This window comes from Nomascus leucogenys, chromosome 10, assembly GCF_006542625.1.
Source record: "Nomascus leucogenys isolate Asia chromosome 10, Asia_NLE_v1, whole genome shotgun sequence".
In the NCBI taxonomy this organism is placed as follows: domain Eukaryota; kingdom Metazoa; phylum Chordata; class Mammalia; order Primates; family Hylobatidae; genus Nomascus; species Nomascus leucogenys.
Genome location: NC_044390.1, coordinates 99,290,068 through 99,315,034, shown reverse-complemented (window position 1 = coordinate 99,315,034; position 24,967 = coordinate 99,290,068). Strand labels below are relative to the sequence as shown.

The 24,967-nt window shown below is 56.5% G+C and overlaps 1 protein-coding gene across 2 annotated transcripts in view; it reads left to right on the top strand.

Annotated features, from left to right (window-relative positions):
• GALNT9 (polypeptide N-acetylgalactosaminyltransferase 9) overlaps window positions 1-24,967 on the top strand; it is a 122,066-nt gene that overhangs the window by 71,261 nt on the left and 25,838 nt on the right. For both annotated transcript variants that reach the window (XM_030821716.1, XM_030821717.1), the window contains exon 6: window positions 7,883-8,000. In XM_030821716.1, coding sequence (XP_030677576.1) covers window positions 7,883-8,000 — 118 coding nt within the window. The remainder of the gene's footprint in view (window positions 1-7,882; window positions 8,001-24,967) is intronic.

Genomic DNA, 24,967 nt, shown 5'->3' with positions numbered 1-24,967 from the left:
ACACATGGAAGAGAGTCTCTGCGTGATTCCTGCATGCAGAATTCCACGGAAGGCAAAATTCATCCTGGGGTGGAGGCTGAGGGTCGGGGCTCACAGGGAAAGGGCCTGCCTGGGACAGTTCCAGGGCAGTAGTGTTCTCTCCTGGACAAGGATGGGGTCACCCAGGGGTCTCCATCAGTCAAAATGGGCCAAAATGCAAAGGTCACATGGATGCATTTCATTTTATATAAATTTCACTCCTCAAAGTTGACTTTAAAGAATAAATGAAATATTAAGGCAGGTGCGGTGGTTCATGCCTGTGATCCCAACACTTGGGAGGCCGAGGTGGGTGGATTGCCTAAGCCCAGGAGTCCGCCCTCCCTCATGGGGACAGAAACAGCCGCAACGAGATGAGGCCACGTTGGAAGTTCCAGTACAGCTTCCGTGGTGGACACCCAGCGTGACGATCACACAGGCGCATGTGGGTCCACGCGGTGTTGTCATCCACGCCCTGGCCCGTGGTTGTCATCGTGGCCACCGCCCCTGCGTTCCATGCTCAGCGTGCAGGCGTGCAGCCTGCTGGATTTATACGTTGTAGGGAGACATAGGAATCAATCCACACGTGTCGGGTGCGCACTGGTTCAGTCCAAAAGGCGGGACGGCCGGAAATGGGGACTTCTAGGTCATGGGCAGATTCAAAGATTTTCTGATTGGTAATTGGTTGAAAGAGTTAAGTTATTATCTAAAGACCTGGCATGAATAGAAAGGAGTGTCTGGTTAAGATAAGGGGCTGTGGAGACCAAGGTTTTATGATGCAGATGAAGCCTCCAGGTAGCTGGCTTCAGAAGGAGCTTCGGAAGGAAGAGATTGTAAATGTTTCTCATCAGACTTAAAAAGGGGCCAGACTTCTGGTTAATCTCATCTGGATCAGAAAAGAAACGCAAGTCTCTATGGAATGTTGAGTTCCCCCACAAGACACAGCACTGCAGGCCATTTCAAAATACATCGGAGAAATACATTTTGGGGTAAAATACTTAATTTCTTTCGGGGCCTGCTAACTGTCATTTTGGATGCATTTTAGCTCTACAAAACAGTCTGTTTGGTCAGACTTAACATCTCTTAATAGTGTTCCTGAATTCCAAAGGGAGGGGAGTCTAAGGGGCTTGTCCAAACCCTCTTCCCATCAGGACCTGAGCTCATTTTCCTGGGTTACTTTGGGGTGCCCTTGGTTGAGAAGCGGCTCCATTCAATTGGTTGGGGGTCTTAGAATTTTATTCTTGGTTGACAGAACCAATACTTAATCATTTTGACATGAAATCTTATTTTATGTGAAAACGATTTCTACTCTCTTTGAAAACTGGAAGATTCTAGGCCCCAATTCTTAGTCATGATGAACTGAAGCTGAGCTGCGGCTGCTCCCTTGGACAGAGCAGAGCCACAGTCACCACCTGTCCCAACAGCCGCTCCCAGCCAGCCCATCTGTCCTGTATTATCATTTGCTGATGCTGCTGCTCCACTTGGGGAAGTAATTCTCTAGAGTTGGGTCCTTACGGAGAGAGGGGGAACAGGGACAGACCAAGAGGATTGACTATTGCAAGGAACAGAAGATGAAGCCTTTGATTTCACCATGTTCAACAAGTGAAACTAGCCCTCTTCTCTCTTGCACTTTATTACCTGCCTGACCTTCATGTAAGTTTGTCTGTCAAAACTCACCCTGGAGGATCACAGTCTGGGCGAGAGCATCACATCACCTGAGGTCAGGAGTTCCTAGCCTGACGAAACCCTGTCTCTACTAAAAATACAGAAATTAGCAGGGCGTGGTGTCAGGTGCCTGTAATCCCAGCTACTTGGGAGGCTGAGGCAGGAGAATCGCTTGAACCCGAGAGGCGGAGGTTGTAGTGAGCTGAGATGGTGCCATTGCACTCCAGCGGAGGGCATTTTCAAGGATGTACAGCAGGGGTCAGGGAATCATGGCCCATGGTCCTGTATTTGTAAATAAAGCTTTATTGACACATGGCCATGTTTCCTCATTTGCATATCAGGGCAGAGGGGAGCAGCTGCCACCCAGGCTTCTGGCGCAGAGCCGAGACATGTACACGCCTGCCCCGGGCGGAGAAAGGGTGGGCCCTGCTCCAGGATGGCATTTCCGGGATCTCTTTGGGGAATGGAACTTTAGGCGCAGGGATATAACCACCTCACTTTTTAAGTACTAACAATTTTCACTGTGGGCAAAGGATTACCCAGGTGCCAAGGCAAGAGACTGAAGGCACAAACTATTTCAGTATAACAAAGAAAATAGTTAGAATAAGAATAGTCATAATACAAATCAGATATAGAAATGATCATGGATAATTATCAATCATTATTATAAACATTATTAATCATCAGCTTTTAATATTACTCTTTGTTGCATTACTAATATAACCTAGGAATAGCCTGGGGGTATAGGGTCAGGTGCTGAAGGGACATTGTGAGATGTGACCTAGAAGGCAAGAGGTGAGCCCTCTGTCATGCCCACGTAAGGGCCGCTTGAGGGCTCCTTGGTCAAGCAGTAATGCCAGTGCCTGGGAAGGCACCTGTTACTTAGCAGACCGTGAAAGGGAGTCTCCTTTCCTTGGAGGAGTCAGGGAACACTCTGCTCCACCAGCTTCTTGTGGGAGGCTGGATATTATCCAGGCCTGCCAGGGCCTAAATCCCTCCCTGTGGTGCTTCAATGGTCACACTCCTTGTCCACTTTCATGCTCCTCCCTTACTACTGGTTCCTCTTTGAAGTTCTTAGTAGATAGCAGTAGAAGAAATAGTGGAAGTCTTAAAGTCTTTAATCTTTCTTACAAGTGCATAGAAGGAAACGCTGACGTTTGCTGCCTTCTCCCTCTCTGCTTCGGCTGCCTAAAAGGGAAGGGCCCCCTGTCCTGTGAGCATGTGACTTGCTTCACCTTGTCAATCACTTGGATGCCTCACCCTCCTTACCCTGCCCCCTTGTCTTGTATGCAATAAATATCAGTGCACCCAGCCATTCGGGGCCACTACTGCTCTCCACGTCTTTTGTTTTTTTTTTTTTGTTTTTTTTTTTTGAGACAGAGTTTCGCTCTTGTTGCCCAGGCTGGAGTGCAGTGGCGCAATCTCGGCTCACTGCAACCTCCGCCTCCCAGGTTCAAGTGATTCTCCTGCCTCAGCCTCCCTAGTAGCTGGGATTACAGGCATGTGCCACCATGCCTGGCTTATTTTTTTTTGTATTTTTAGTAAAGAGGGGGTTTCTCCATGTTGTTCAGGCTGGTCTCGAACTCCCGACCTCAGGTGATCCACCCCCCTCGGCCTCCCAGAGTGCTGGGATTACAGGCATGAGCCACCGCGCCCGGCCAGGTCTCCGCGTCTTGATGGTACCGGTCCCCCCAGGCCCAGCTGTTTTCTCTTTATCTCTTTGTCTTGTGTCTTTATTTCTCACAATCTCTTGTCTCTGCACACGGGGAGAACATCCAGTAAGCCCCATAGGGCTGGACCCTACATTTCACTCTTTCCATTGTGGATGCAAACTCTTTCTAAAACGCAGCACGTGCTTCTCTGCCTTCTCAGAAACAGTTTTTAAATAACATTAAATGTCAGTGTCGGTGTCCGCAAGACAGGAGGGCTTCAGTCGCAGCAGGGATGTGGCTGCGGGAGGTGCCCACGTGCCTGGGACTCTCTGCCCTTCCTGCGTTCACAGCCGCCTGTGGCTCATCTTCAGAGGCCTCTTTGCTCCCTGCAGAGTTGAAGCACCTGAGCCGGTGAGTGGGACAGTCCTGGGCAGGAGTGTGGCCTCGCTGCCTGGCCCCGTTCTAGTCCACTTCCCACTCCCCTGCTCCTTTCTCCCGGGACAGACGCTGGGGACCATCCTCATCACGGAGGATTCCTGGGATCCCAGTTAAGATCCGGCATCCCCATCACGTGAGCAAGGCGGGAGAATGGCAGGAAAGACGGGCAGCCTGGCAGGCGGGGGCAGGCCCGGAGGAGCTGGCTCTCATCGGGGTTGCTGGTTCAGGTGTGACTTTGGAGGACACCTGGGGACACGTGCTCCTCCAGGAAGAGGCGGGGGCCCCAGGCTGTGGGTGCCCAGACGCTGCTGATGTGCCACCAGCCCCTCCAGGATCAAGGGCTGTGCTGACACCAGGTCTGCCCACCTGAGAACCGCTTGGAAATTCCCTCCAAAGGTCTGGAACCCCAAGCACTGCCTCCATTCCCCAGGGCCCTCCAGCTCGCAGAGCCCGGGGCTGGGCCTGCGGGGAGGAGAGCCCTGATTTTCTCCTTCATCTGAGGAACAAAGAACAGGGCGCTCTCCCTGAGACCTCTCCTGGTCAGAAGAGGACCTGGGAGGGCGGTGAGGCCCCAGCGGGATCCTGCAGTGCTGGAGGAGTCCCCTCTGAGAGCTGGCCTTGCAGAGCCCTGTGCTCCAAGGATTTAAGGAGTCAGCGACCCCAACCCCATTGACAAGCCACACAGACATGAGAGCAGCCGCACCCCTCCCTGGAAAGTGGATGCTGGGAGCCCCCTAAGACGCAGAGCACCGGCCTGTTTCACAGCTTCCTGCCCCGTAGCCTCCGTCGTGAACTGGACGTGCCTTCCTGTGGTTTTCATCCTTAACGTACTCCAGTTTTAATTTTAACTTTTCGTTTTGGTGCCTCTGATTGAAAGGTGGCAAGTGTTGACTGAAGCCAAAGTTAAAATTGTGTTGATCGAAATTCATAAAACCAAGTGAGTGTGAAAGAAATGTAAGTCATCCAGCTCGGTGATGTTTCCGTGCGTTTGTGGCTCGCACATCTGCACATACGTGTGCCATGTGCCGGTCCCCACTTGGGTCTTGCACGGCGAGGTTTCAGTGTGCATCATTCTCCACGTGTTCCAAACTCCGTGTGGAAGGACATGGCTCTGGTGCCCTTGTCTTAGCTTCTCTGTGGATTTTGTCTTATACGCGCGCTGCTGTTTACGTACCTATCCCAGGTTCATGGACACTTGGCTCACTAGGCCTCCCTGTGCACGTGTGCAGACGACAGGTCCACTGCGGGCCTCCGGGGATGTGGGTCCCGACTCCACCCACACGGGCAGCGCCCACTGCCTCCTCGCCGTCTTACCTAGGCATGAGCCGAGCCGTTGTTGTTGTTGTTTGAGACGGAATCCCCTCTGTCACCCAGGCTGGAGTGCAATGGGGCGATCTCAGCTCACTGCAACCTCTGCCTCCCAGGTTCAAGTGTTTCTCCTGCCTCAGCCTCCCAAGTAGCTGGGACTACAGGTGCGTGCCACCACGCCTGGATAATTTTTTCTATTTTTAGTAGAGATGGAGTTTCATCATATTGGCCAGTCTGATCTTGAACTCCTGACCTCAGGTGATCCGCCTGCCTTGGCTTCCCAAAGTGCTGGGATTACAGGTGTGAGCCACTGTGCCCGGCCATGATGGCTTTTCTTGTTATCAGGGTCTGTGGAAGATCAAAGCACTGAATGGGCCCTTGGTGAAACTCATGTAACATAAATTAACCACACTAAAGTGTGCATCTCAGCGGTGTTTAGACCGTCACAGTGTCATGCAGCCGCCACCTCCGTCTCGTTCCAAAGCATTGTCCTCCTCCCCGTGGGGACCCCATACCCACGAGCCGCCACTCCCCATTCCCCCTGCCCCAGCCCCTGCATCCACGAATCCACTTCCTGCCCCCGTGGACTTGTCTCTTCTGTTCCTTGCATGCGGACGGAGTCACACGGGGGGCAACCTCTTGCACCTGGTCCCCTGCCCTCGGTGCCACGTTTCCAGGGTTCCTCCACGTCGCAGCCTGTGTCGTCAGCCTCGCTCCTTCCACTGCAGAATTGCGGTCCACAGCCTGGACGGGCCACTCTCCATGTATCCACCTGTCCCTCCGTGGCTGCTGGGCTGACTCGCTTCTGATGCTAACAAGAGGTGTCCGGCTGGACTAAGACCCTGGAAGCTGAGAACTGGAGGGCGGGTGCGGGTGTCAGGCAGAGCAGCTCCAGCAGGCAGGACCTGGGGCCTCCACCCTGTACCCCTGTGCCCCGCGTGCGGCAGAACCGCCCTGAGGGGAGGCTGTCTCCACAGTGACAGGCAGCCCCACGTGAGCCTGAGAACCCTCAGCCCCGCCTTTTTCTGTAATCACAGCAGGCATTTCTCGGGCAGTTCCAGTTGGTGCTGCCTCCCTTGCCTCATGAGTTTATTTTAGAACTCTGAGCAATAATAAAAAAGACACTACCCGCTACAATAGACGTGGCAGAGAATCTGGCTCTTCACTTCATCAGGGATCACCCTGAAATGATTCTTGTTGTTAAGAAAACAGGAGAAATACCTGTTGTATATGATAAACTGTAACTTACCCAATCAAATGTTGCTATTAAAAATCAAAGAGGGTATTAAAATTTCATCACTGTTAGGTTTGTGGCCGAAATCTAATGACAGAACAAACTGGATCTTTGCACAAATAAAAGGACAATTGCTTTTTAATGCTCCTGTCATTCTTGGACAATTGATGGGCATTTATTTCTGACTGCTGAGTCGTTGGGGACAGAATTGCTTCTTTCAAATTATGACAGAGGCCAACTTTTTGCTGTTGTTTTTATGGAAGAACGCGTTGATACGTAGAGGAGGATCGGGGAAGCTCAAGGCCTGCAGGGCGGCCTTGGCCTTGGCCGTGGCCGCCGGGGCCTTTGGCCAGCCTGCTGTGGCATCTGGGGACAGCGTGAGGCTTTGCTGCTTCCTCTGACAGCTCCTGAGGCCTCGGAAGAAATGAAGCTCTCCACGGACAAGGAAATTGTTCCGAGGCAAAATCTTTCAGCAAAGATGAGAAGTTCCTCCTTCCTTATAACACACAGACTCTGCCTGCTCCTTGCTGGAGATGTGATTTTCCTGCCTCTTTTTCAATCCCTGCCACCTTCCAGACACCCAGTAGAAACCTGAGAGGGATGCGTGAATGAGCTCGCGCGTCGCGTCACCCACAATGGCACACCAGCTTATCCTCCCACTCCACTCCGCAGATCCTGCCTTCACCGCTCCACAGATCCTGTCTTCACCGCTGCTGTCCATGCAGCCTCTTCCCAGGGGATGTGCAGCACTGATGCACCCTCAATACATATTAGAAAAAATATAACTAGCATACCAATGCGTGATTTCACAGAGATGGGGCCAGGCTAAGTCGGCTGACATTTTAGAATTATTACAGGAAGTATAGTACAGCTGGCAGTCTGTGGCACGTAGCTGCACAGGCTGTGCACTCACAGCTCCAAGCTGCGTTGTTCAGAATCTGTCATCAACAAGGTTCTGTGGAGTTGAGCAGTGCACAACCTACGAAACTGCCCATTGCTCCTGATACACAGTTAGGAGGAAGCATGGGGGAGGCGGGCAAGTGACTCATTCGAACTTGGGAAATGATGTTCAAGGCAACCACAGGGCTCCTTGGGTAAACTGATCTTTTTCCAGGGGAGAGGGGAGACAGGATATCACTCTGTTGCCCAGGCTGGAGTGTAGTGGTGCAATACCAGCTCGCTGCAGCCTCAACTTCCCAGGCTCCAGTGATCCTCCTGCCTCAGCCTCCCTAAGTGCTGGGATAACAGGTGTGAGCCACTGTGCCGGCTGATTGATCTTTTTTTAAACCTCCTACACTAAGCTGAATAGAATGTGGGTTCTGTCATCTGCTGGCGTTCAGCATTTGGACGCCGTCTGGGCTGAGTGCTTGACCAGGCTCCAAGGGACTCAAGTCCTGGTGGCTGGAGGAGCAGCGGCCCCTCACCTTGGGCACGGGGACCTGAGTGCACAGGGAGGGGGCACAGGAGGGAGGGGGTGGCGGGGTCTTCCAGGCTTTCCTGGCTCATGGCCCAGCAGGCAGGGCTCAGGCCTGCACGGTGAGGTCCTCACGCTGCTGTCTTTGCCTCCCAGGACCCCAGCCATGATCGGCTGCTCCTTCGTAGTGGACCGCGAGTACTTCGGAGACATTGGGCTGCTGGACCCCGGCATGGAGGTGTACGGCGGCGAGAATGTAGAACTGGGCATGAGGGTGAGTGTGGCCACGGTGTCCAGGGACAGGGTGAGGGTGAGCGAGGCCACGGCATCCAGGGACAGGGTGAAGGCGAGTGAGGCCGCGGCATCCGGGGATGGGGTGAGGGCGAGTGCGGTCGCGGTGGGACTGTGTCCGTGTGAGGCTCTGAGCTGGGCCGGGCATCTGCTTCTTAGGTTTTTTTTTGGAGGTTGCAGGTTTTTTATTTTGGAGGTTGAGGGTTTTTATTTTGGAGGTTCGTTTGGTTTATTTTGTGTTTTGCCCATGGGGCTTCTATTCACAGAAAAGATTGAAGGCTAGTTTTAAAAATTTATATATAGTTTATTAAGTTGCACCTTTCAAAACCTATGTGCTGTAAGCTTGCGGTTCACCTTAAGATCGTACTATCATGGACACAAATTCAATCAATAAACGACTTCCTTCCCCATGGCCGCGATTGTTTAACTCAGGTTCGGCAGATCAAATAATACCGTGAGGCCGGGCACTGATGCTCATGCCTGTAATCCCAGCACTGTGGGAGGCAGAGGCGGGCGGATCACGAGGTCAGAAGTTTGAGACCAGCCTGACCAATATGGTAAAACCCTGCCTCTACTAAAAATACAAAAATTAACCAGACGTGGCGGTGCATGCCTGTAATCCCAGCTACTCAGGAGGCTGAGGCAGGAGAATCGCTTGAACCCGGGAGGCGGAAATTGCAGTGAGCTGAGATCGCACCACTGCACTCTAGCCTGGGTCACAGAGTGAGACTCCATCTCAAAAAATATATAATAAAATATAATAATAATAATACCGTGAAACAGCAATTCACTGCTTTTGTGCCTTTAAAGTCCCTTGAGCCTTTTAAAAATGGCACTTACAAATGTAGTGTTTGATTTTCTTTTAGTCACTTTGAATGCCTGATATCATACCAGGAATCCCCCCAACCAAGTGCTTTAAAATTTCTAGTTTGATAAATTGAATTGAGACCAGATCTCGAATTCTGTGAAGCATGTCAGGACTGTTTGCAGGTGCCTTTAATCCTCTCATCCTGTCCGATTTTAAATTGCACATCTAGAATCAATCCTCAATTACACATGTTTAAAATGGAAGCTGGCAGTTAATCTGGCAGGTTCTTTAATATTCTGACTTCCCTTAACTGCTGTGATTGTTAAACATCAGACCTTGGCGGGTCGGCCGTGGATTGAACGCACCCACGCAGGTGTCAGCTTCTGTCACCGTCTCCCCTGATGCTCACCCTGTGGGGCAGGAGACCAGGCCAGCAGTCAGGGGCCTAAGAAAGCCGAGGCCCTCAGAGGGACGGAACGCACCGCAGAGACTGAGGACAGCCTGGGGAGGGTGCCGGGGACGGGCAGCACGCAGCCACCACCGAGGCTGAAGAGCCAGGAAGGATGGGACTCCTGGGGTGGAGGGCACCCAGCAGATGCGGTCCTGGGGACAGAGCCACTGTCAGTGAAAGACAAGTCACTTCAGCAGGAAGAGCCCAGGGGAGAAACACCCCCGCCTCCCCTCCAAACAAAATCAGCTCCTGTGGGCCAAACCCAGCTGCAATGAGAGGCCAGGAGGCTGGGTCGTGGGCACATCCCAGGCTCAGGCTCAGAGCAAAGCCCAGACGACAGCGAACCTGTGTGGTGGGTGAGGGTCAGCAGTCTGGGCTGGGGGTGTGGGTGCCGGAGCACGGAGGGCCCCGGCTGCAGCCGTTGGAGAGCTTCCCTCCCGTCTCCATGACACAGGGGCCTTTCTTTTTTTTAAAGACAGAGTCTCTCTCTGTCGCCCGGGCTGGAGTACAGTGGCACGATCTCTGCTCACTGCAACCTCTGCCTCCCGGGTTCAAGTGATTATCCTGCCTCAGCCTCCCGAGTAGCTGGGACTACAGGCGCATGCCACCACGCCCGGCTAATTTTTGTACTTTTAGTAGAGACGAGGTTTCACCATGTTTATCAGGCACATCTTGTAATCCTGAGCTCAGGTGATCTGCCCGCCTCGGCCTCCCACAGTGCTAGGATTCCAGGTGTGAGCCACCACGCCCGGCTGACATACGGGCCTTTCTGACAGCCTGTCTCCTCCGAGGGGCGGGGGAGCCTGTGTCATCGCCAGTTCTGTCTTTCACCTTCATCCCCTGACAAGGCACAGCTGTGGCCACGCCCAGCATTTGCTGTTTCCCCAACTGACTCCCTGACCTCCCCGCCACCTCTCCCCCGACCTCTCCCGCTGACCTCTCTCCCATCCTGGGGGCTTGACAGTTTTCACCTTGATGTCCTGTCTGGCGGTCAGAGGTTGCTCTACGGTTGGAGACAGGCTGAGAACCAGAACCCAGTTCTCCTGGTGAGGAACAGGCAACTCACCTGTCCCCATCACCACGCCCCTGTCCAGCCCCATCACCACACCCCCGCCAGCCCCATCACCACGCCCCCGCCAGCCCCATCACCACCCCCCCCCCCCCCCCCCCCCCCCCATCACCACGCCCCCCCCCCCACCACCCCCCATCCAGCCCCATCACCACGCCCCCATCCAGCCCCATCACCACCCCCACCGCCCCATCACCACGCCCCCATCCAGCCCCATCACCACGCCCCCCCATCCACCCCCCCCCCCCCCACCCCCCCCCCCCCCCCCCCCCCCCCCCCCCCCCCCCCCCCCCCCCCCCCCCCCCCCCCCCCCCCCCCCCCCCCCCCCCCCCCCCCCCCCCCCCCCCCCCCCCCCCCCCCCCCCCCCCCCCCCCCCCCCCCCCCCCCCCCCCCCCCATCCAGCCCCATCACCACGCCCCCATCCAGCCCCATCACCACGCCCCCATCCAGCCCCATCACCACGCCCCCATCCAGCCCCATCACCACGCCCCATCCAGCCCCATCACCACGCCCCCTCCAGCCCCATCACCACCCCCCCCCCCCCCCCCCCCCTCCAGCCCCATCACCACCCCCTCCAGCCCCATCACCACGCCCCCTGTCTAGCCCCAGCCCTGCTGGGCCCTCAGATGCTGACCACCGCTTTCCAGTCCCCCAGCTCCTTCCCTGCTCCTACCTTGTGTGCTTGGCCCCTGGAGGCACCACAGGCTGTCGGAAGCTGCACCGTGGTCCGAGCAGCCCGCCCCGAGGCCACACTCTGCTGGTGTCAAGAACTCCACGTTGCCGCCCCTGAGGTTGCACCGCCCCCTTCTGTCCCCATGACCCTAAAAACACATCCCTAAAGCTTCCCTTCATTAACATCTCTCCCGTTGAGCCCAGTGGGGTGAACTTTCTTTCTTGTGGGGCGTGGCAGACACGGGACTCTTCCAAGAAATATTTAGGATGCAAAGCTGACAAGAGACGGTGATTGACGGGTGATTGGCTGGTGATTGATGGGTGATTGACGGGTGGGCTGGGACAGCGGCTGATTCCCAGCCCCCTGGCGGGCAGGGCCTTCATAAGGACAGAATGCCAGCCAGTGCGTGATGGTGTGTGGGGGAGAGCCACGATGGAGACGTGGAGTTCAGTGGCCCTGGGACAGCCAGGTGGGGCTCACAGTTGGGGTTAAAGCCTGAGAGGCAGAGTGGGGGCTGTGCAGAAGCCGTTTGAGGGGATGACAGAGGCGGGAGAAATAGAAATAGAACCAGGGCCTCCTGGGAGCCAGACGAGGAGACGCGGTGTCTGGAGGGAAGGACCAACAATGCCAGAGCTGCCCCTACGAACCCAACTTCGTTTCCCCCAAGAGCGGACGCCCTGACCTTCAGGACGCCCTGACCTTCAGGTCTGCCAGGTGGGGCCCCCACCTGAGGCCCTCTGGTGTGTTAAAGGAGAAGTTGGCATGAGAGGAGGTGCTGCCCACCCAGGACGTCACCGTGCAGGTGCCTAGGATGGAGACACAGGAGGGGGAGACATTGCAGCCCTGGGACCTGCAGCTGAGCCCCAGGTGGACAGGGAGACAGGCATGCACCCCTCCTGGGGGGGGACAGGGTCTCTGGCATCAGAAGATGAGTGGGAATTCTCCCCTGGGGAGCTGGAGAGAGTGTTGCAGGTAGAACAGCAAAAGAGTAAAGGCCCCCACAAGAGAGAGCTCCGGACGACAGGGAGGACTGGACACTGAGGCCACTGGGGGCACTGATGGCCCTGGGAAGGGCACGCTGCGTGTGTGTAAACGGGTACAGGGATGGCCCCGGGAAGGATGCACTGCGTGTGTGTAAACGGGTATAGGGACGGCCCCGGAAGGGTGCGCGGCGTGTGTGTAAACGGGTACAGGGAGGCCCCGGAAGGGTGTGCGGCGTGTGTGTAAGGTAAGGACGCCCGGTGTACGGTACAGGGACGGCCCCGGGAAGGGTGTGCGGCGTGTGTGTAAACGGGTACAGGGACGGCCCCGGGAAGGGTGTGCGGCATGTGTGTAAACGGGTACAGGGACGGCCCCGGGAAGGGTGCGCGGCGTGTGTGTAAGCGGGTACAGGGACGGCCCCGGGAAGGGTGCGCGGCGTGTGTGTAAGCGGGTACAGGGACGGCCCCGGGAAGGGTGCGCGGCGTGTGTGTAAGCGGGTACAGGGACGGCCCCGGGAAGGGTGCGCGGCGTGTGTGTAAGCGGGTACAGGGACGGCCCCGGGAAGGGTGCGCGGCGTGTGTGTAAGCGGGTACAGGGACGGCCCCGGGAAGGGTGCGCGGCGTGTGTGTAAGCGGGTACAGGGACGGCCCCGGGAAGGGTGTGCGGCGTGTGTGTAAGCGGGTACAGGGACGGCCCCGGGAAGGGTGTGCGGCGTGTGTGTAAGCGGGTACAGGGACGGCCCCGGGAAGGGTGTGCGGCGTGTGTGTAAGCGGGTACAGGGACGGCCCCGGGAAGGGTGTGCGCGTGTGTGTAAATGGGTATAGGGACGGCCCCGGGAAGGGTGTGCAGCGTGTGTGTAAATATGTAAAGATCATACTGCACATTCCAATTCTGCTGGTGATCGGGTTCTGGGAACTTGCCAGGAAACAGAAGGGTTCCAGCAAGATCAGGTAAATTATAAACAGAATAAAAGAGGAAGAAAAACACGGCAGAGAGTGAAGAGGAGCAGGTCCGAGGCCCATAGAGCACAGCCGAGCCCCAGGGCCACGCACAGACCCCACAGCCGAGCCCCGGGGCCACGCACAGACCCCACAGCCGAGCCCCGGGGCACACCAGGCCCACAGCAGCACTGCCAGCGACTGGAGTGAGTGCCGCCCGGGGTCTGAGCTGGGCACGGCTATTCTTGCTCCGTTCTGAGGGCTGGTTCTGAGGCCATGTCTGCGCTGAACAAGTGGAGGCTGGAAGCCAAAGGGTCCCTTTCACCAGCCACCAGGCCAGCATGGGGTGTACAGTGGGGTCTCCCTGAAGCCCTGGAGTCTGCAGGCCAGAGGCCAGGGCCAGGCCGGGGCTGCAGGGAGGGGCACGGTGACCCCCAGCCCGATGGCGGCGCCCGACTTGGTCGTATTCCACATCCCTGTCCTGTAGGGCGACCACCCCACTCAAGGAACCTCCCCTAAATACGCTTGTTCTCAGTGGAGCAACTGTTGAATATTAAACAGCAATGATTTTTTTTTTTTTTTTTTTTTTTTTTGAGACGGAGTCTCGCTCTGTCGCCCAGGCTGGAGTGCAGTGGCGCAGTCTCGGCTCACTGCAAACTCCGCCTCCCGGGTTCACGCCATTCTCCTGCCTCAGCCTCTCCGAGTAGCTGGGACTACAGGCGCCCGCCACCACGCCCGGCTAATTTTTTGTATTTTTAGTAGAGAGGGGGTTTCACTGTGGTCTCGATCTCCTGACCTCGTGATCCGCCCGCCTCGGCCTCCCAAAGTGCTGGGATTACAAGCGTGAGCCACCGCGCCCGGCCAAACAGCAATGATTTAAGACCACACATCCTGATAGGCCCCAAGGGGAGCAGTTCTATAAATTGCCCAAGGACTGTGGATCTTCCTGCATTCAGAGCAGCCGGCCGGCCGGTGGGGGAGCCGCTCTTAACCTCTGACCTCTCCCCTCCCCACAGACACCAGACAGCCTAGCGGCTCCGGGGCAGGCGGCTGCCTGAGGCCAGGCCCCTCACAAGAAAGGATTCCCCTCTCTCTGCGTCTCTCTCTGTGGTCTGTCTCTCTGTGTCACTCTATCTCCTTGTCTCTGTCTCTCTTTGTCTCTCTCAGTCTTTCTGTGTCTCTTTATCTCTCTGTCTCTGCATCTGTCTCTGCCTCTCAGTCTCTGTCTCATTCTGTGTTTCTTTGTCTCTCCCAGTCTTTTTGTCTCTCTGTGTCTCTTTGTCTCAGTCTGTCTCTCTGTCTCTTTGTCTCTGTGTCTGTGTCTCTGTCTCTTTGTCTCTCTGTCTCTTTCTGTCTCGATCTCTGTCTGTCTTTCAGTCTCTGTCTCTCTCTGCCTCTCTGTCTCTGACTCTGTGTCTCTCTTTGTCTCTCAGTCTCTCAGTGTGTGTGTCTCTCTCTGTCTCTGTCTCTTTCTCTGTCTCTGTGTCTCTCTCTCTGCCTGTCCCCCACCCCCACACAGCTCCTGGGGTCTGACAGACGTCAATGCTGTGTAGCCCCCACCCCCACATGAAGATAAAAATTCTCCCTCATCCTGAGAAGTACCCCTGTTCTCTTCTAAGCTTTCTGATTATTTCAAGAGGAAAATCTAGGCCAGGTTCTAGAGCACCTCTGATGCTGAACGGTCTCGCCTTCGAGCGGCCGTCAGACGACAAAGCCTTCCAGCCTGTGGCTTCCAACTACTTTAACTGTGGTGTGTATTTTATTGTATTTATTTGTACAGTTCTCTCTCATTTTTGGCAAGAGGTAATGGTCCCCTCCTAAGGCAGTGATAAAGAGTTTCCTGTTAAAATTCATGCAGTTGCCCTTTGGGTGGATTTAAAGACGTGTGTTAGGTAAATGGTAGCACGTCCCCAGGCGGGTGGTCTGCAGATGAGGGGGCAGAGGAATCATGCTGTCATTCTCCTGGCGCCTCCCACAGCCCTGGGGAGGAGCTGAGGCCCAGAGAGGCTGAGTGACGTGCCCAGGGCCACGCAGCAGATGGATGTGAGACTCACACTCAGGCCTGCCCGACTCCGCCTTCCACTGGCCCAGGTGCAGGTCAGCCAGGCCAGGAGCCCCCATCCCTAGGGCAGCCCCTCCCCATGCCAGGGCCCCACACTCTGGCCTGTCCTGGGCATCTGCAAAACCGTGGTCTCTCCGGCACCAGCAGTGGCACAATGTCCAGGAGGCCTTGACACCGTGTCGCCCCTGCGGCTGCTGCCCTGGCCTGCACTCCCCTTACAGGAAGCCGTAGTGGGGTTATGAGTGCGCCGTCTCCACGTCCCCCTGCTGCTGTTGCCCCAGCCCCCTGCTCCCCCTTACAGGAAGCCGCAGTGGGGTTACGAGTGCGCCGTCTCCACGTCCTCCTGCCCGGCCCCTCCTGAAGCCCCCCATCCAGCTCTGTCCCCGTCGCCAGTGACCCCAGAGCTACCTGCAAAGGGCAGTTCTCGGTCTCCGCCGTAAGGGACCCAGCAGCTGGCAGTGTCCCTCATGGGCTCTGGGATGACGCCCCCTCTCTCCTGGGTCCTGGGCAGCCCCTGCCATGCCCTTAGCCTTGAAAGCATCAGCCAGGCTCGTTTCTGTGAGGTCATGACTCTGTCCTTCAAGCCACTGAGTTGTGGAATTCGCGGCAGACGGCAGCCACAGGAAACACACGTGACCTCCACCTGACCTTGGCTCACCCACTCCAGCGTCCTTGCCTGGCTCCCCGTCTGCTGGGGTCATGGATGTTTCCTGAGGGCCTGGGTCTAGGCCACACACTGGGGAGAGATAGAGGCCCTGAAGCTGGAGGGCAGCAAGGGCAGGCCTGGCACGGGGGTCCCTCGTGCAGAGGTTTTGGGTCACTTGCCACAGATGGAGGGTCCCACCACCCAACCTCCACCACAGGCCTGGCAGATGCCTCCCCGCTCGGGTCAAGCGCTGTCCCGGGCTCGCTTCCATGCCACGTGGTGAGGCTGCGTCAGGTGGCCCCGAACTGAGCAGATATTTCCTTTGCCTGAGCAGAGGGGAGGGGGCCCCACCCCCCACCCACCACACTGGGCATCTCCTGCAGAGGCAGCTGTGGGCAGGTGTTAGCAGGTGTGAGCAGGTATATGCAGTTGTGAGTAGGCATAGGTAGGTACAGGAAGCTGTATGCAGGTGTCAGCAGGTGTGGCTAGCTGTATGCAGGTGTAAACAGGTGTGGGCAGGTGTGAACAGCTGTGAACAGGTATAAACAGGTGTCAGAAGGTGTAGGCAGGTGTTTGGGCAAGTGTGAGCACCTGTGTACAGGTATAAGCAGGTGTCAGAAGCTGTAGGCAGGTGTGGGCAGCTGTGAGCAGGTTTGGGCAGGTGTGAGCAGGTTTGGGCAGGTGTGAGCAGCTGTGAACTGGTGTGGATGGGTGTGAGCAGGTGTGGACGGGTGTGAGCAGGTGGCCCAGGGCAGCCGAGGGTACACGGCGGATACAGGAGCTCCACGTGAAGGCAGCCAGACTCCGGGTCAGGACACAGTCAACCAGCCCTGGGTCCCACGCTGCCTGCACAGCCTCAGCAGCCACAGTCCCGAGAGACCTGGCAGCTCCACACCGGGGTCAGGGCAGCCCTGGGCTCCTCAAGAGATGGAGGAGAAGTCCAGTGGAGAAGAGGACCTGGGTGGAATCCCATGGCCCATGGAGCACCCGGAGAGATCCAGGATTTGAGGGTTACCAGATGGGATGAGGAGAAGAACAGCCATGGGGCCTGCGGGAGGAAGCCGGGCTGCGAGAGGAAGCCAGGCTGCAGGAGGCCACACGACCAGCGCCCACATGGCTTTCCTGTCCCGATGCCACAGATCACAGCCGAACCAACCCTGGGAGAACGGGCGTGAGGGCCCGCCATGCCCAGGATAGACCACAGGGATCACCACTGACTTGAAATTGGGGGCACAGCAAGATAGACGCGGGAGACCCCCAGGAGGCGTAGCTGACAGAGGCCAGGCTCAGTGCCCCGAAACCTTGCACCTTGCGAGGCCGGGCGATCTTCACGATGGCTTTGGTTTTCGCTGATTCTTTTAACCAGGTACAGACAAGTGTGGACCCTTGAAAGAAATCAAAGTGCAAGTTTGGAACTTGAAAGTAAACATAGAAGAAAGGAAAGAAAGTGGGAAGGAAGGAAGCAGAAAGGGCTGGGGGAGGGAGAGACGCCGTCCCCCCACGTGTGTGATAATTTCGCAGAGCTGGCTGCCTGGCAGCCGTGGTGACAGGTGCTGTGGGGCCTCAGGGAGCTCTGCAGACGCTGTGGGGTCTTCCCCTCTGGTTCCGAGGCCCTCTCTGGAGACATCAGGCCTAGAGCCCGCAGCCCCCACACTGAATGTGGCTCCCTCGGCCCCGACCCAGGCCCGCCGCGACCCCCACTCCAAGGCCGTGGACCCCACCCGCTCCCCACCAGCCACCTGTCCTGCTGGAGCTTAGAGGCGGCTGGCCAAGGATTTACGGGGCTGTCATTGCTGATTTATTCACGAGATCGATGCCTGGGGGAGGGAGCCTGGCGTTTGCTTGTATTTGAAAGGCCCGTCTGACCTTGAACTCCAGCCCAGGGGACCTCCTGCCCTGTCCCAAGGGTTGAACTCCAGCCCAGGGGACCTCCTGCCGTGTTCCGAGGGTTGAACTCCAGCCCAGAGGACCCTCCTGTCCTGTCCCAAGGGGCTGGCCTCCAGGTCCACTGGGGGCTGAGCGGCTGGCTCTGGCTGCCGTGGGGTGGGTGGCAGGGCAGGGTCCCCCCCTTCCCTGACTCCACGCTGACCACCCTGGAGGGGCACTTCGAGGGGATTTGGAAACAGGTCGGGTACTTTTCCCCACCTCTGAGCTGTGCCCCAGCTTCTCTTTCTCTTCTGAGCGCCAGTTCCCGCAGCCAGTGCCCCCCAACGCTCTCTCCCTCTGCTCTCTCCTCCTGTCTGCCTCTCCTCCAGGACCCTGGGTTCAAATCTTGGCTCTACCCCACACAGTTTGTTCTTTGGCACATTTTGGAAGCTGCCTGATTCCCAGTCTCCGGGTCTCAGCTCCAATGACCACACTGTGCACAGTGCCCACCGCACCCAGCTCCTCACTCCTCCTCCAGCACTGTCCTCTGCCCCACACATTCTGAGCTTGCAGGCCAGCTCCACGCTGTCCCTCTCGCCCCATCGAGTGTGTGGCACTAGAGGCTCCCACGCCTGTCCCCTCTCCCCCATCGAGTGTGTGGCACTAGAGGCTCCACGCTGTCTCCTCTCGTCAGGCCACTCCCCCCATCGAGTATGTGGCACTAGAGGCTCCACGCTGTCTCCTCTCTCACGCCATCGAGTGTGTGGCACTAGGGGCTTCACACTCTCTCCTCTCTCACGCCATTGAGTGTGTGGCACTAGGGTGAGTCTCTGTCACTACTTTTCCAGTGTCCGTAAGAGCGTGAGGCTCAGCAGAGGCTCACCAAGATGTCCTGAATGGAGGTTGGGAGCCCTGCAGTGGCCTACAGTGTTGACTGCCTGTGATGAGCTCAAGGGAGGCTGAAACACTAACAAAATAAATCAATCCATTAACCCAGATTGTTACCTCGTTAACACATACCTCAGCCCCCAGTGTGGCTCTCACATGTCAGCCAGCCCCTCCCTGCCAAAATATGCCGTGTCCCAGCTACAGGAGGACGGGGCCTCACCCTTCTGATTTATGGGCTGTGGGGAAGGGGTCCTGCCCGGGAAGACTTCTCGTCCACTCCGTGAGGACTCCCCCACCACGAGGCCCAGGCGGCGCGGCCTTGGCAGTGGACGGATTAACAGGGCTCCCCAGCCTGCGTGGGTTACGGGGCTTTTTCTGTGCCTGTCGATCCGGCAGTGAACGCCAAGTGCTCATGCACCCCCAATCCCCCCACCCCCGCAGTTGGTTTGTACCCCAGCTCCTTTTGCCTTGTAGCAGATCACCCCATAATTTAGTGGCTTAAAGTGACTGTTTCATTTTGCTCACAACCTTGTGGGTCAGGAACTCGGAAAGGCAGATGCTGCCCTGTGCAGCGGCCCCCATCACAAGGCTCACAGGCAGGACGTCCAGCAAGGTGCACGCACACACATGGCGGCAGGGGATGTGTGGACTCTGGAGGGTTCAGCTGGGGCAGGTGGCTGCACGCAGCCTCTCCACAGCTGGGATTCCTGGTGGCATGTGAATTTTGGTGGCCCAGGCTGGAGTTACGATGCCCTCCATGCCCCGCCTTCGATGACCCGGTGGCGACTGTTGATGGACGCAGCCACACGCCCGCCCAGGTTCAAGGAGGCGGCACCGGGACCCAGGTTGGCCTGGCAGAAGGGTCCGGGAATGTGCATTCTTTGTTTATTTCACTGTTCTTTGCTTATTCAGCAGAGTGAGGTGGCTGAGATTGGGGCTGAGAGCCTGTGACTCCACCACCGACGGACGGTGACCTTGGGCAAGTTCCTAGCTTCTCCCAGCCCCGGCTTCCTCGTCGGAGAAAGGATTCCTTTATTAGGATTAAACCAGTGAACACCTGTGGTGCCCTGAACCCCGTGCCTGGCACTGAGTTGGTGCTTCACGGATGCCGGTGACCATGATTTCCGTCTCACCTGGGACTCGGGGAGAGGCTGGTGGCTTCCCAGCTAAGCTTGCCAACCGTGCCGGCCGTGTGGCCCGAGAAGGGTGGGGACAGCCCTGCTGAGGCACAGGCAGCCTCTCTCCCAGCCCCAGCCCCGTCATGCGTGCTTGTGAGAGCGGGACTTACTGCGGTGCTGCGCCTGCGAGTGTGGCCCTGGGGCCTGCAGCGGGGTGTGGTTGGTGTTTGGGGCATTAGTGAATGAAGAGATGAGTCATCTGGATAGTCTCTCCATAAAGTGCTCGTGCCGGGGCAGGACAGGTGGGGCATCAAAGGGAAGCGAGTTATTCGTTGGCTGAACAGATTCCTTCTGAGTGAGCTCAGGTGCTGGAGGCTGCTCTGGGCTCAGGTTCCACAGAGAGGAAAGCAGACAAAGTGTGCGCCCCGTGGGGCTTCCCTCAGGTGCCCCGGGGCGAGACCGGGCATGGGCTCCACCTGCGTGGAGAGGCCTAAGTGGGGAGAAGACCAGGGAACGGTGCAAGGAACGGCTACTGTGAGCCAAGATGGAGGAGCAGAGGCAGCTGCAGGGAACAGTGTTCCAGCAGAGGGATCAGCAAGGGCGAAGGCTCTGCGGCCCTGAGACTGGTAGGTGCCCGGGGGAGGGCGGCCCCCTGCCCCACGCACTGGCACAGGTGTGTGCCCCAGGACCACATGGCCATGTGTTCTGCCCCCGGCTCCTGTGCACCTGTGTCTAACCCCTCCACACCGGCGGCCTCTCTGATCAATTCAGCCCAATTAGAGGAGTAATTCTTCCGTCTTGGGGCCAATTTACATTTCTGCAATGGTAGAAATGCCAGCTGCTCATCTTCTAATGAGGAAAGTCCTGGAGCCAGTTAGAGGAAAATGAGTCCATCGCGTCCATTAGGCTTAATAAAGGTCAGGACAGAATCAAGTGTGAGAGTCGGGCCAGGAAAGCCGTCTGCAGAGCAGAAATTGGAAATCGTTTGCTCTCTGTCTCGAAATGCTCAGACTTGCTGCTCCTCGGGGTGTTACAGGAAAACCTCCTCTCACACACGGAAGGCGCCTCCTGGACCCTGGACCCTCGAGACCCCACTCCGCTGGGGGGCTGTGTGAGCATCAGAACGTCTGGGGCCTGGGGGGCGGCTTTTGCGACTCTCCAAAGGGTTGGGTTCATTCAAGATCCTGTTAATAAGCCCTGTCTCGCCAGAGGCGGACAGGTATCACCCTTCCTCTGGGGAGGGAGCGAGGAGGTGCTGCCGGGCCACCCCGCCACCCACACTCAGGGAAAGGGAGTGCCGGGGTCAGAGGGACGCCGGGGAGGGACGCCGGGGAGGGAAGCCGGGGAGCGACGCCGGGAGGGACGCCGGGAGGGACGCCGAAAGGGACGCCGGGGAGGGATACAGGGGTCAGGGGAACGCCGGGGAGGGACACGGGGGTCAGAGGGACCTGGGGGGTGTCTCCTTTCTGCATGAGGGGAGGGCAGAGGGAGAGGCTGGAGAGAGACTGAAGCCCTGTTCTTGTTCTCTGGAGCTGCTTTCTCCAACGGCTTGATCCAGCCACAGGTAGTGGTTGCCCCGCCCGACCCCTGCCGGGGCCGCACATGGCGTCCTCACCAAGTCTGGCACCCCCACTCCCCAGCAGACCACAGAGCAGGCCGTAGCTACAAGACGGGCCCCTCACCTGCCCACAGCCCCTGCTCCACCTCAGCAGGTCAACCAGGCCTCCAGGCCGCAGGGAGGAGACAGATGGGGACACCGAGGCTCAGAGCAAGAAGGTGTGGGGACGGGGAGGTCTCTGTCCATTTGCACGTCCCTGTGGGGAAGCCCCGCTGAGCATGAGGGGTCTTCAGAAGAACCCTCCACGTTGCCTGTAGACCCTGCCTCTGCCCGTTAACCAGCGGGGCTGCCTCCATACCCTGAGCCTCCGAGCCTCCGTTTCCCCCTCTGTCACTAAGGGGGACTATACGACTACACCCCTGGGGCTCTTTTAGGATTAAACGCAGCAGGGCTCTCGGTGCCTGGGATACAGCAGGCATGCAGCAAATGCTAATTTTCATCATGTGCAGACATTCCTTAAATACCATTTTTCTTTTCTTTAGAAAAACTGTTTTAGATGTAAAGCACTGGATATAAGTTAACTAGAACAAAATAAAAATCACCCACAATTCTGCCTGTGTCCGGGCCGAGACGTGCACCTCGCTGGAGCCCGTCTGCGTCTGTCAGACCCTGTCTGTGGTGCGTGCGTGTACCTGGGGGTAATACGGCCTGAGGTGTTGCTTTCACAGGCACAGGCTTCGGAGGGAGCTGTGGCCAGCGGGGTCGGGGAGCTGGGCCGGGGAGAGGGTCTCGGGCCTTTGTCCATGCTGTGTACTTCCCCACGCTTTCGGGGATGGGAGCATGCACAGCTGCACGCCGGTGCCCCCGGGTTCTGCTGACGAGCTTGGGGGCCATTTCGATGCCTCTGTTCCGTCTGGCACAGAAACGATTCTTCCTGTATCTGAGTCTCTCCTCATGCCCTAGCCATTTCCTCAGGCTGAATTTCTAGAAGCGAAATTACTGACTCAGGAAACGCATATTTTCATGGATTTATGTACAATTTGCCAAATTCACCTCCCTCCTCCCAAAGAAAAAGCTGTGGGGTGGGTGTGTGTGTGTGTGTGTGTGTGTATGGGGTGTATGTATGTGTGGTGTGTGGGGATGGGTGTGTAGTACAGTGTGGGTGTGGGGTGATGGGGTGTATGGGGTGTGTACAGTGTGTGGAGTTGTATATGTGTGTGGGGTGTGTTTATGGAGTGTGTGTGGGGTGTATGTATAGTGTGGGTGTGTATATGGGTTAGTGTGGGTGTATATGTACAGTGGGGTGTGTATACGGTGTGTGGGGTGTGTATGGTGTGTGGGGTGTGTATATGGTGTATGGATGTGTATGTAGAGTGTGGGGGGGTGTATGGGTGTATGTGTGGGATGTGTTGGTGTGTATTACAGTGTGTGGGGTGTGTATAGGTGTGTGGGTGTGTATGGTGTGTGGGTGTGTATAGGTGTGTGGGGTGTGTTATGGGGTATGTGTGGGGTGTGTATATGGGGTGTATGGGTGTGTATGTAGAGTGTGTGGGGGGGTGTATGGGGTGTATGTGTGTGGGATGTGTTTTGGTGTGTATGTGTGTGTGGGGTGTGTATATGGGTGATGGGGTGTATGTGGGTGTGTATATACAGTGGGTGTGGGTTGTGTGTGGGTGTGGTGTATATGGTGTGTATGGGGTGTATGTGGGTGTGTATATACAGTGGGGTGTGGATTGTCTGTTGTGTATGTGGGGTGTGTATATGGTGTGTATGGGGCATATGTGTGGGGTGTATGTGTACAGTGTGTGGGGTGGGGTGGGTGGGGTGTTGTACTGTGTGGGTGTGTTTGGTAAGTGTGTGTGGGGTGGTTGGGGTGTATCGTGTGTGGGTTGTGTATGTACAGTGTGTGGGGTGTGGGTTGTGTGGTGTGTGTGGGGGGTGTGTATGTACAGTGTGGTGTGTATGGGGTGTGTACGTACAGTGTCTGGAGTGTGTATGTGTGTGGGGTGTGTATATACAATGGGGTGTGTGTTGTGTGTGGCTGTGTATATACAGTGTGTGGAGTGTGGATTGTGTGGTGTGTATATGTGGGGGTGTTTAGTGTGTGGGTTGTGTGGTGTGTATGTGTGTAGGGTGTGTACAGTGTGTGGGGTGTGAGTTGTGTGGTATGTGGGAGTGTGTATATACAGTGTGTGGCATGTGGGTTTGTGTGTGTGGGGTGTGTATATACAGTGTGTGCAGTGTGGATTGTGTGGTGTGTGTGGGGTGTGGGAGGGGTATACGTGGGGTTTGTAGTGTGTGGGGTGTATAGGTACAGTGTGGGGTGTGTATGTACGCTGGGGTGTGTATATGGGGTGTATGGGGTGTATGTGTGTGGGGTGTGGGTTGTGTGGGATGTATATGGGTTGTGTGGGGTGTGGCTTGTGTGGGGTGTCTATGGGGGTGTGGGTTGTGTATGGGGTGTGGGTTGTGTGGTGTTTGTGGGGTGTGGGTTGTGTGGGGTGTCTGTATGGGGGTGTGGGTTGTGTGTGGGGTGTGGGTTGTTGGTGTCTGTGTATGGGGGTGGGGGTTGTGTGGGGTGTGGGTTGTGTGGCGGGGGGTGTGTCGGTATCTCCTCCTCAGTCGTTCATGAGAAAGCAGACTTCCAGGACTTGCAGCACTCAGGAGCCGATGGAATGTGGTAATTGTCACTTTTGCAATCACGACAGGCACGCAGGAAGTGCCTCTGCGGCTTCCGTGTGTTTCCTCTGTGGCTAACGAGCCTGAGTGCTCCACGCATCGTCGGCTGCGTGTCTTTCTTCCTTTGCCAGCTGCTGTTCGCGGCGCCCCTTGTGTGCTCGTTCATGTGAGGGGCTCTTAGCCCTGGGGGCAGGAACTGCGTGTGTGACCAAGCGCTTTCCCTGTTCGTCTGGCTTCATTTTATGGTGTTGTTTTTGATACACAGGAATTAGTAACTGTGAACTGTATCTACTCTTTGTGAGGAGATGGGGTTTCACCATGTTGCCCAGGCTGGCCTTGAACTCCTGGCCTCAAGTGCTGGGGCCACAGTCTTAGCTACTGCGCCTGGCCTGGTATCTGCGTTTTAATGGCGTGTGCCTTCGCTGTCGTTCTTAGGGAAGCCTGTTTGACCATCTGAACATCTTTCTGATACTCGTAGAATTCTTTTTTCAAATTAAAAGCCTTCATCTGTTTGGAGTTGTGTGTCTTCACATGAGGAAGCTGCTGACCTTTATCAGGTTTTAAGATGGTGGACGATGCCTTCTCAGGTCACTCATCAAATCTCCATCCTCAGCCACAAACAGAAGCGCAGCCCTCGTCACAGGCTTACCGAATCCACTGTCTGTCTTGAGCTTTCTACTCTAAGCCATTATTTATACAATTATTTATAAAATAACTGCACGTCTAGCGATTAGACATGTCCCCATTACTATTTTAGGACTTTCTTGACTATTATTCTCTTGCTTTTACTCTCTCATGTGAACCTGAGAAACCTTTTGCTGAAATTTGATTCCAGCATGTGCGGGTTGCATTTACCCGATGTCACCCAGCAGCACAGTACCAGGAACGGCTGTGGGGTGGGCTTCTGGGCCCCCGAGTTCCTCTGATCACAGAGCCCTGACGTTTGTGGATTCCTTTCCTTTCCGTTATGGGGCGCTGCATACATTGTCCATCTCAGGCTTCCTTTTTTTTTTTTTTTTTTTTTTTTTTTGAGAACGTCTCACTCTGTCGCCCAGGCTGGAGTGCAGTGGCGTGATCACAACTCACTGCAACTTCCACCTCCTGGGTTCAAGCAATTCTCCTGCCTCAGACTCCTGAGTACCTGGGATTACAGGCACCCACCACCACACCCAGCTAATTTTTGTGTTTTTAGTAGAGATGGGTTTCACTATGT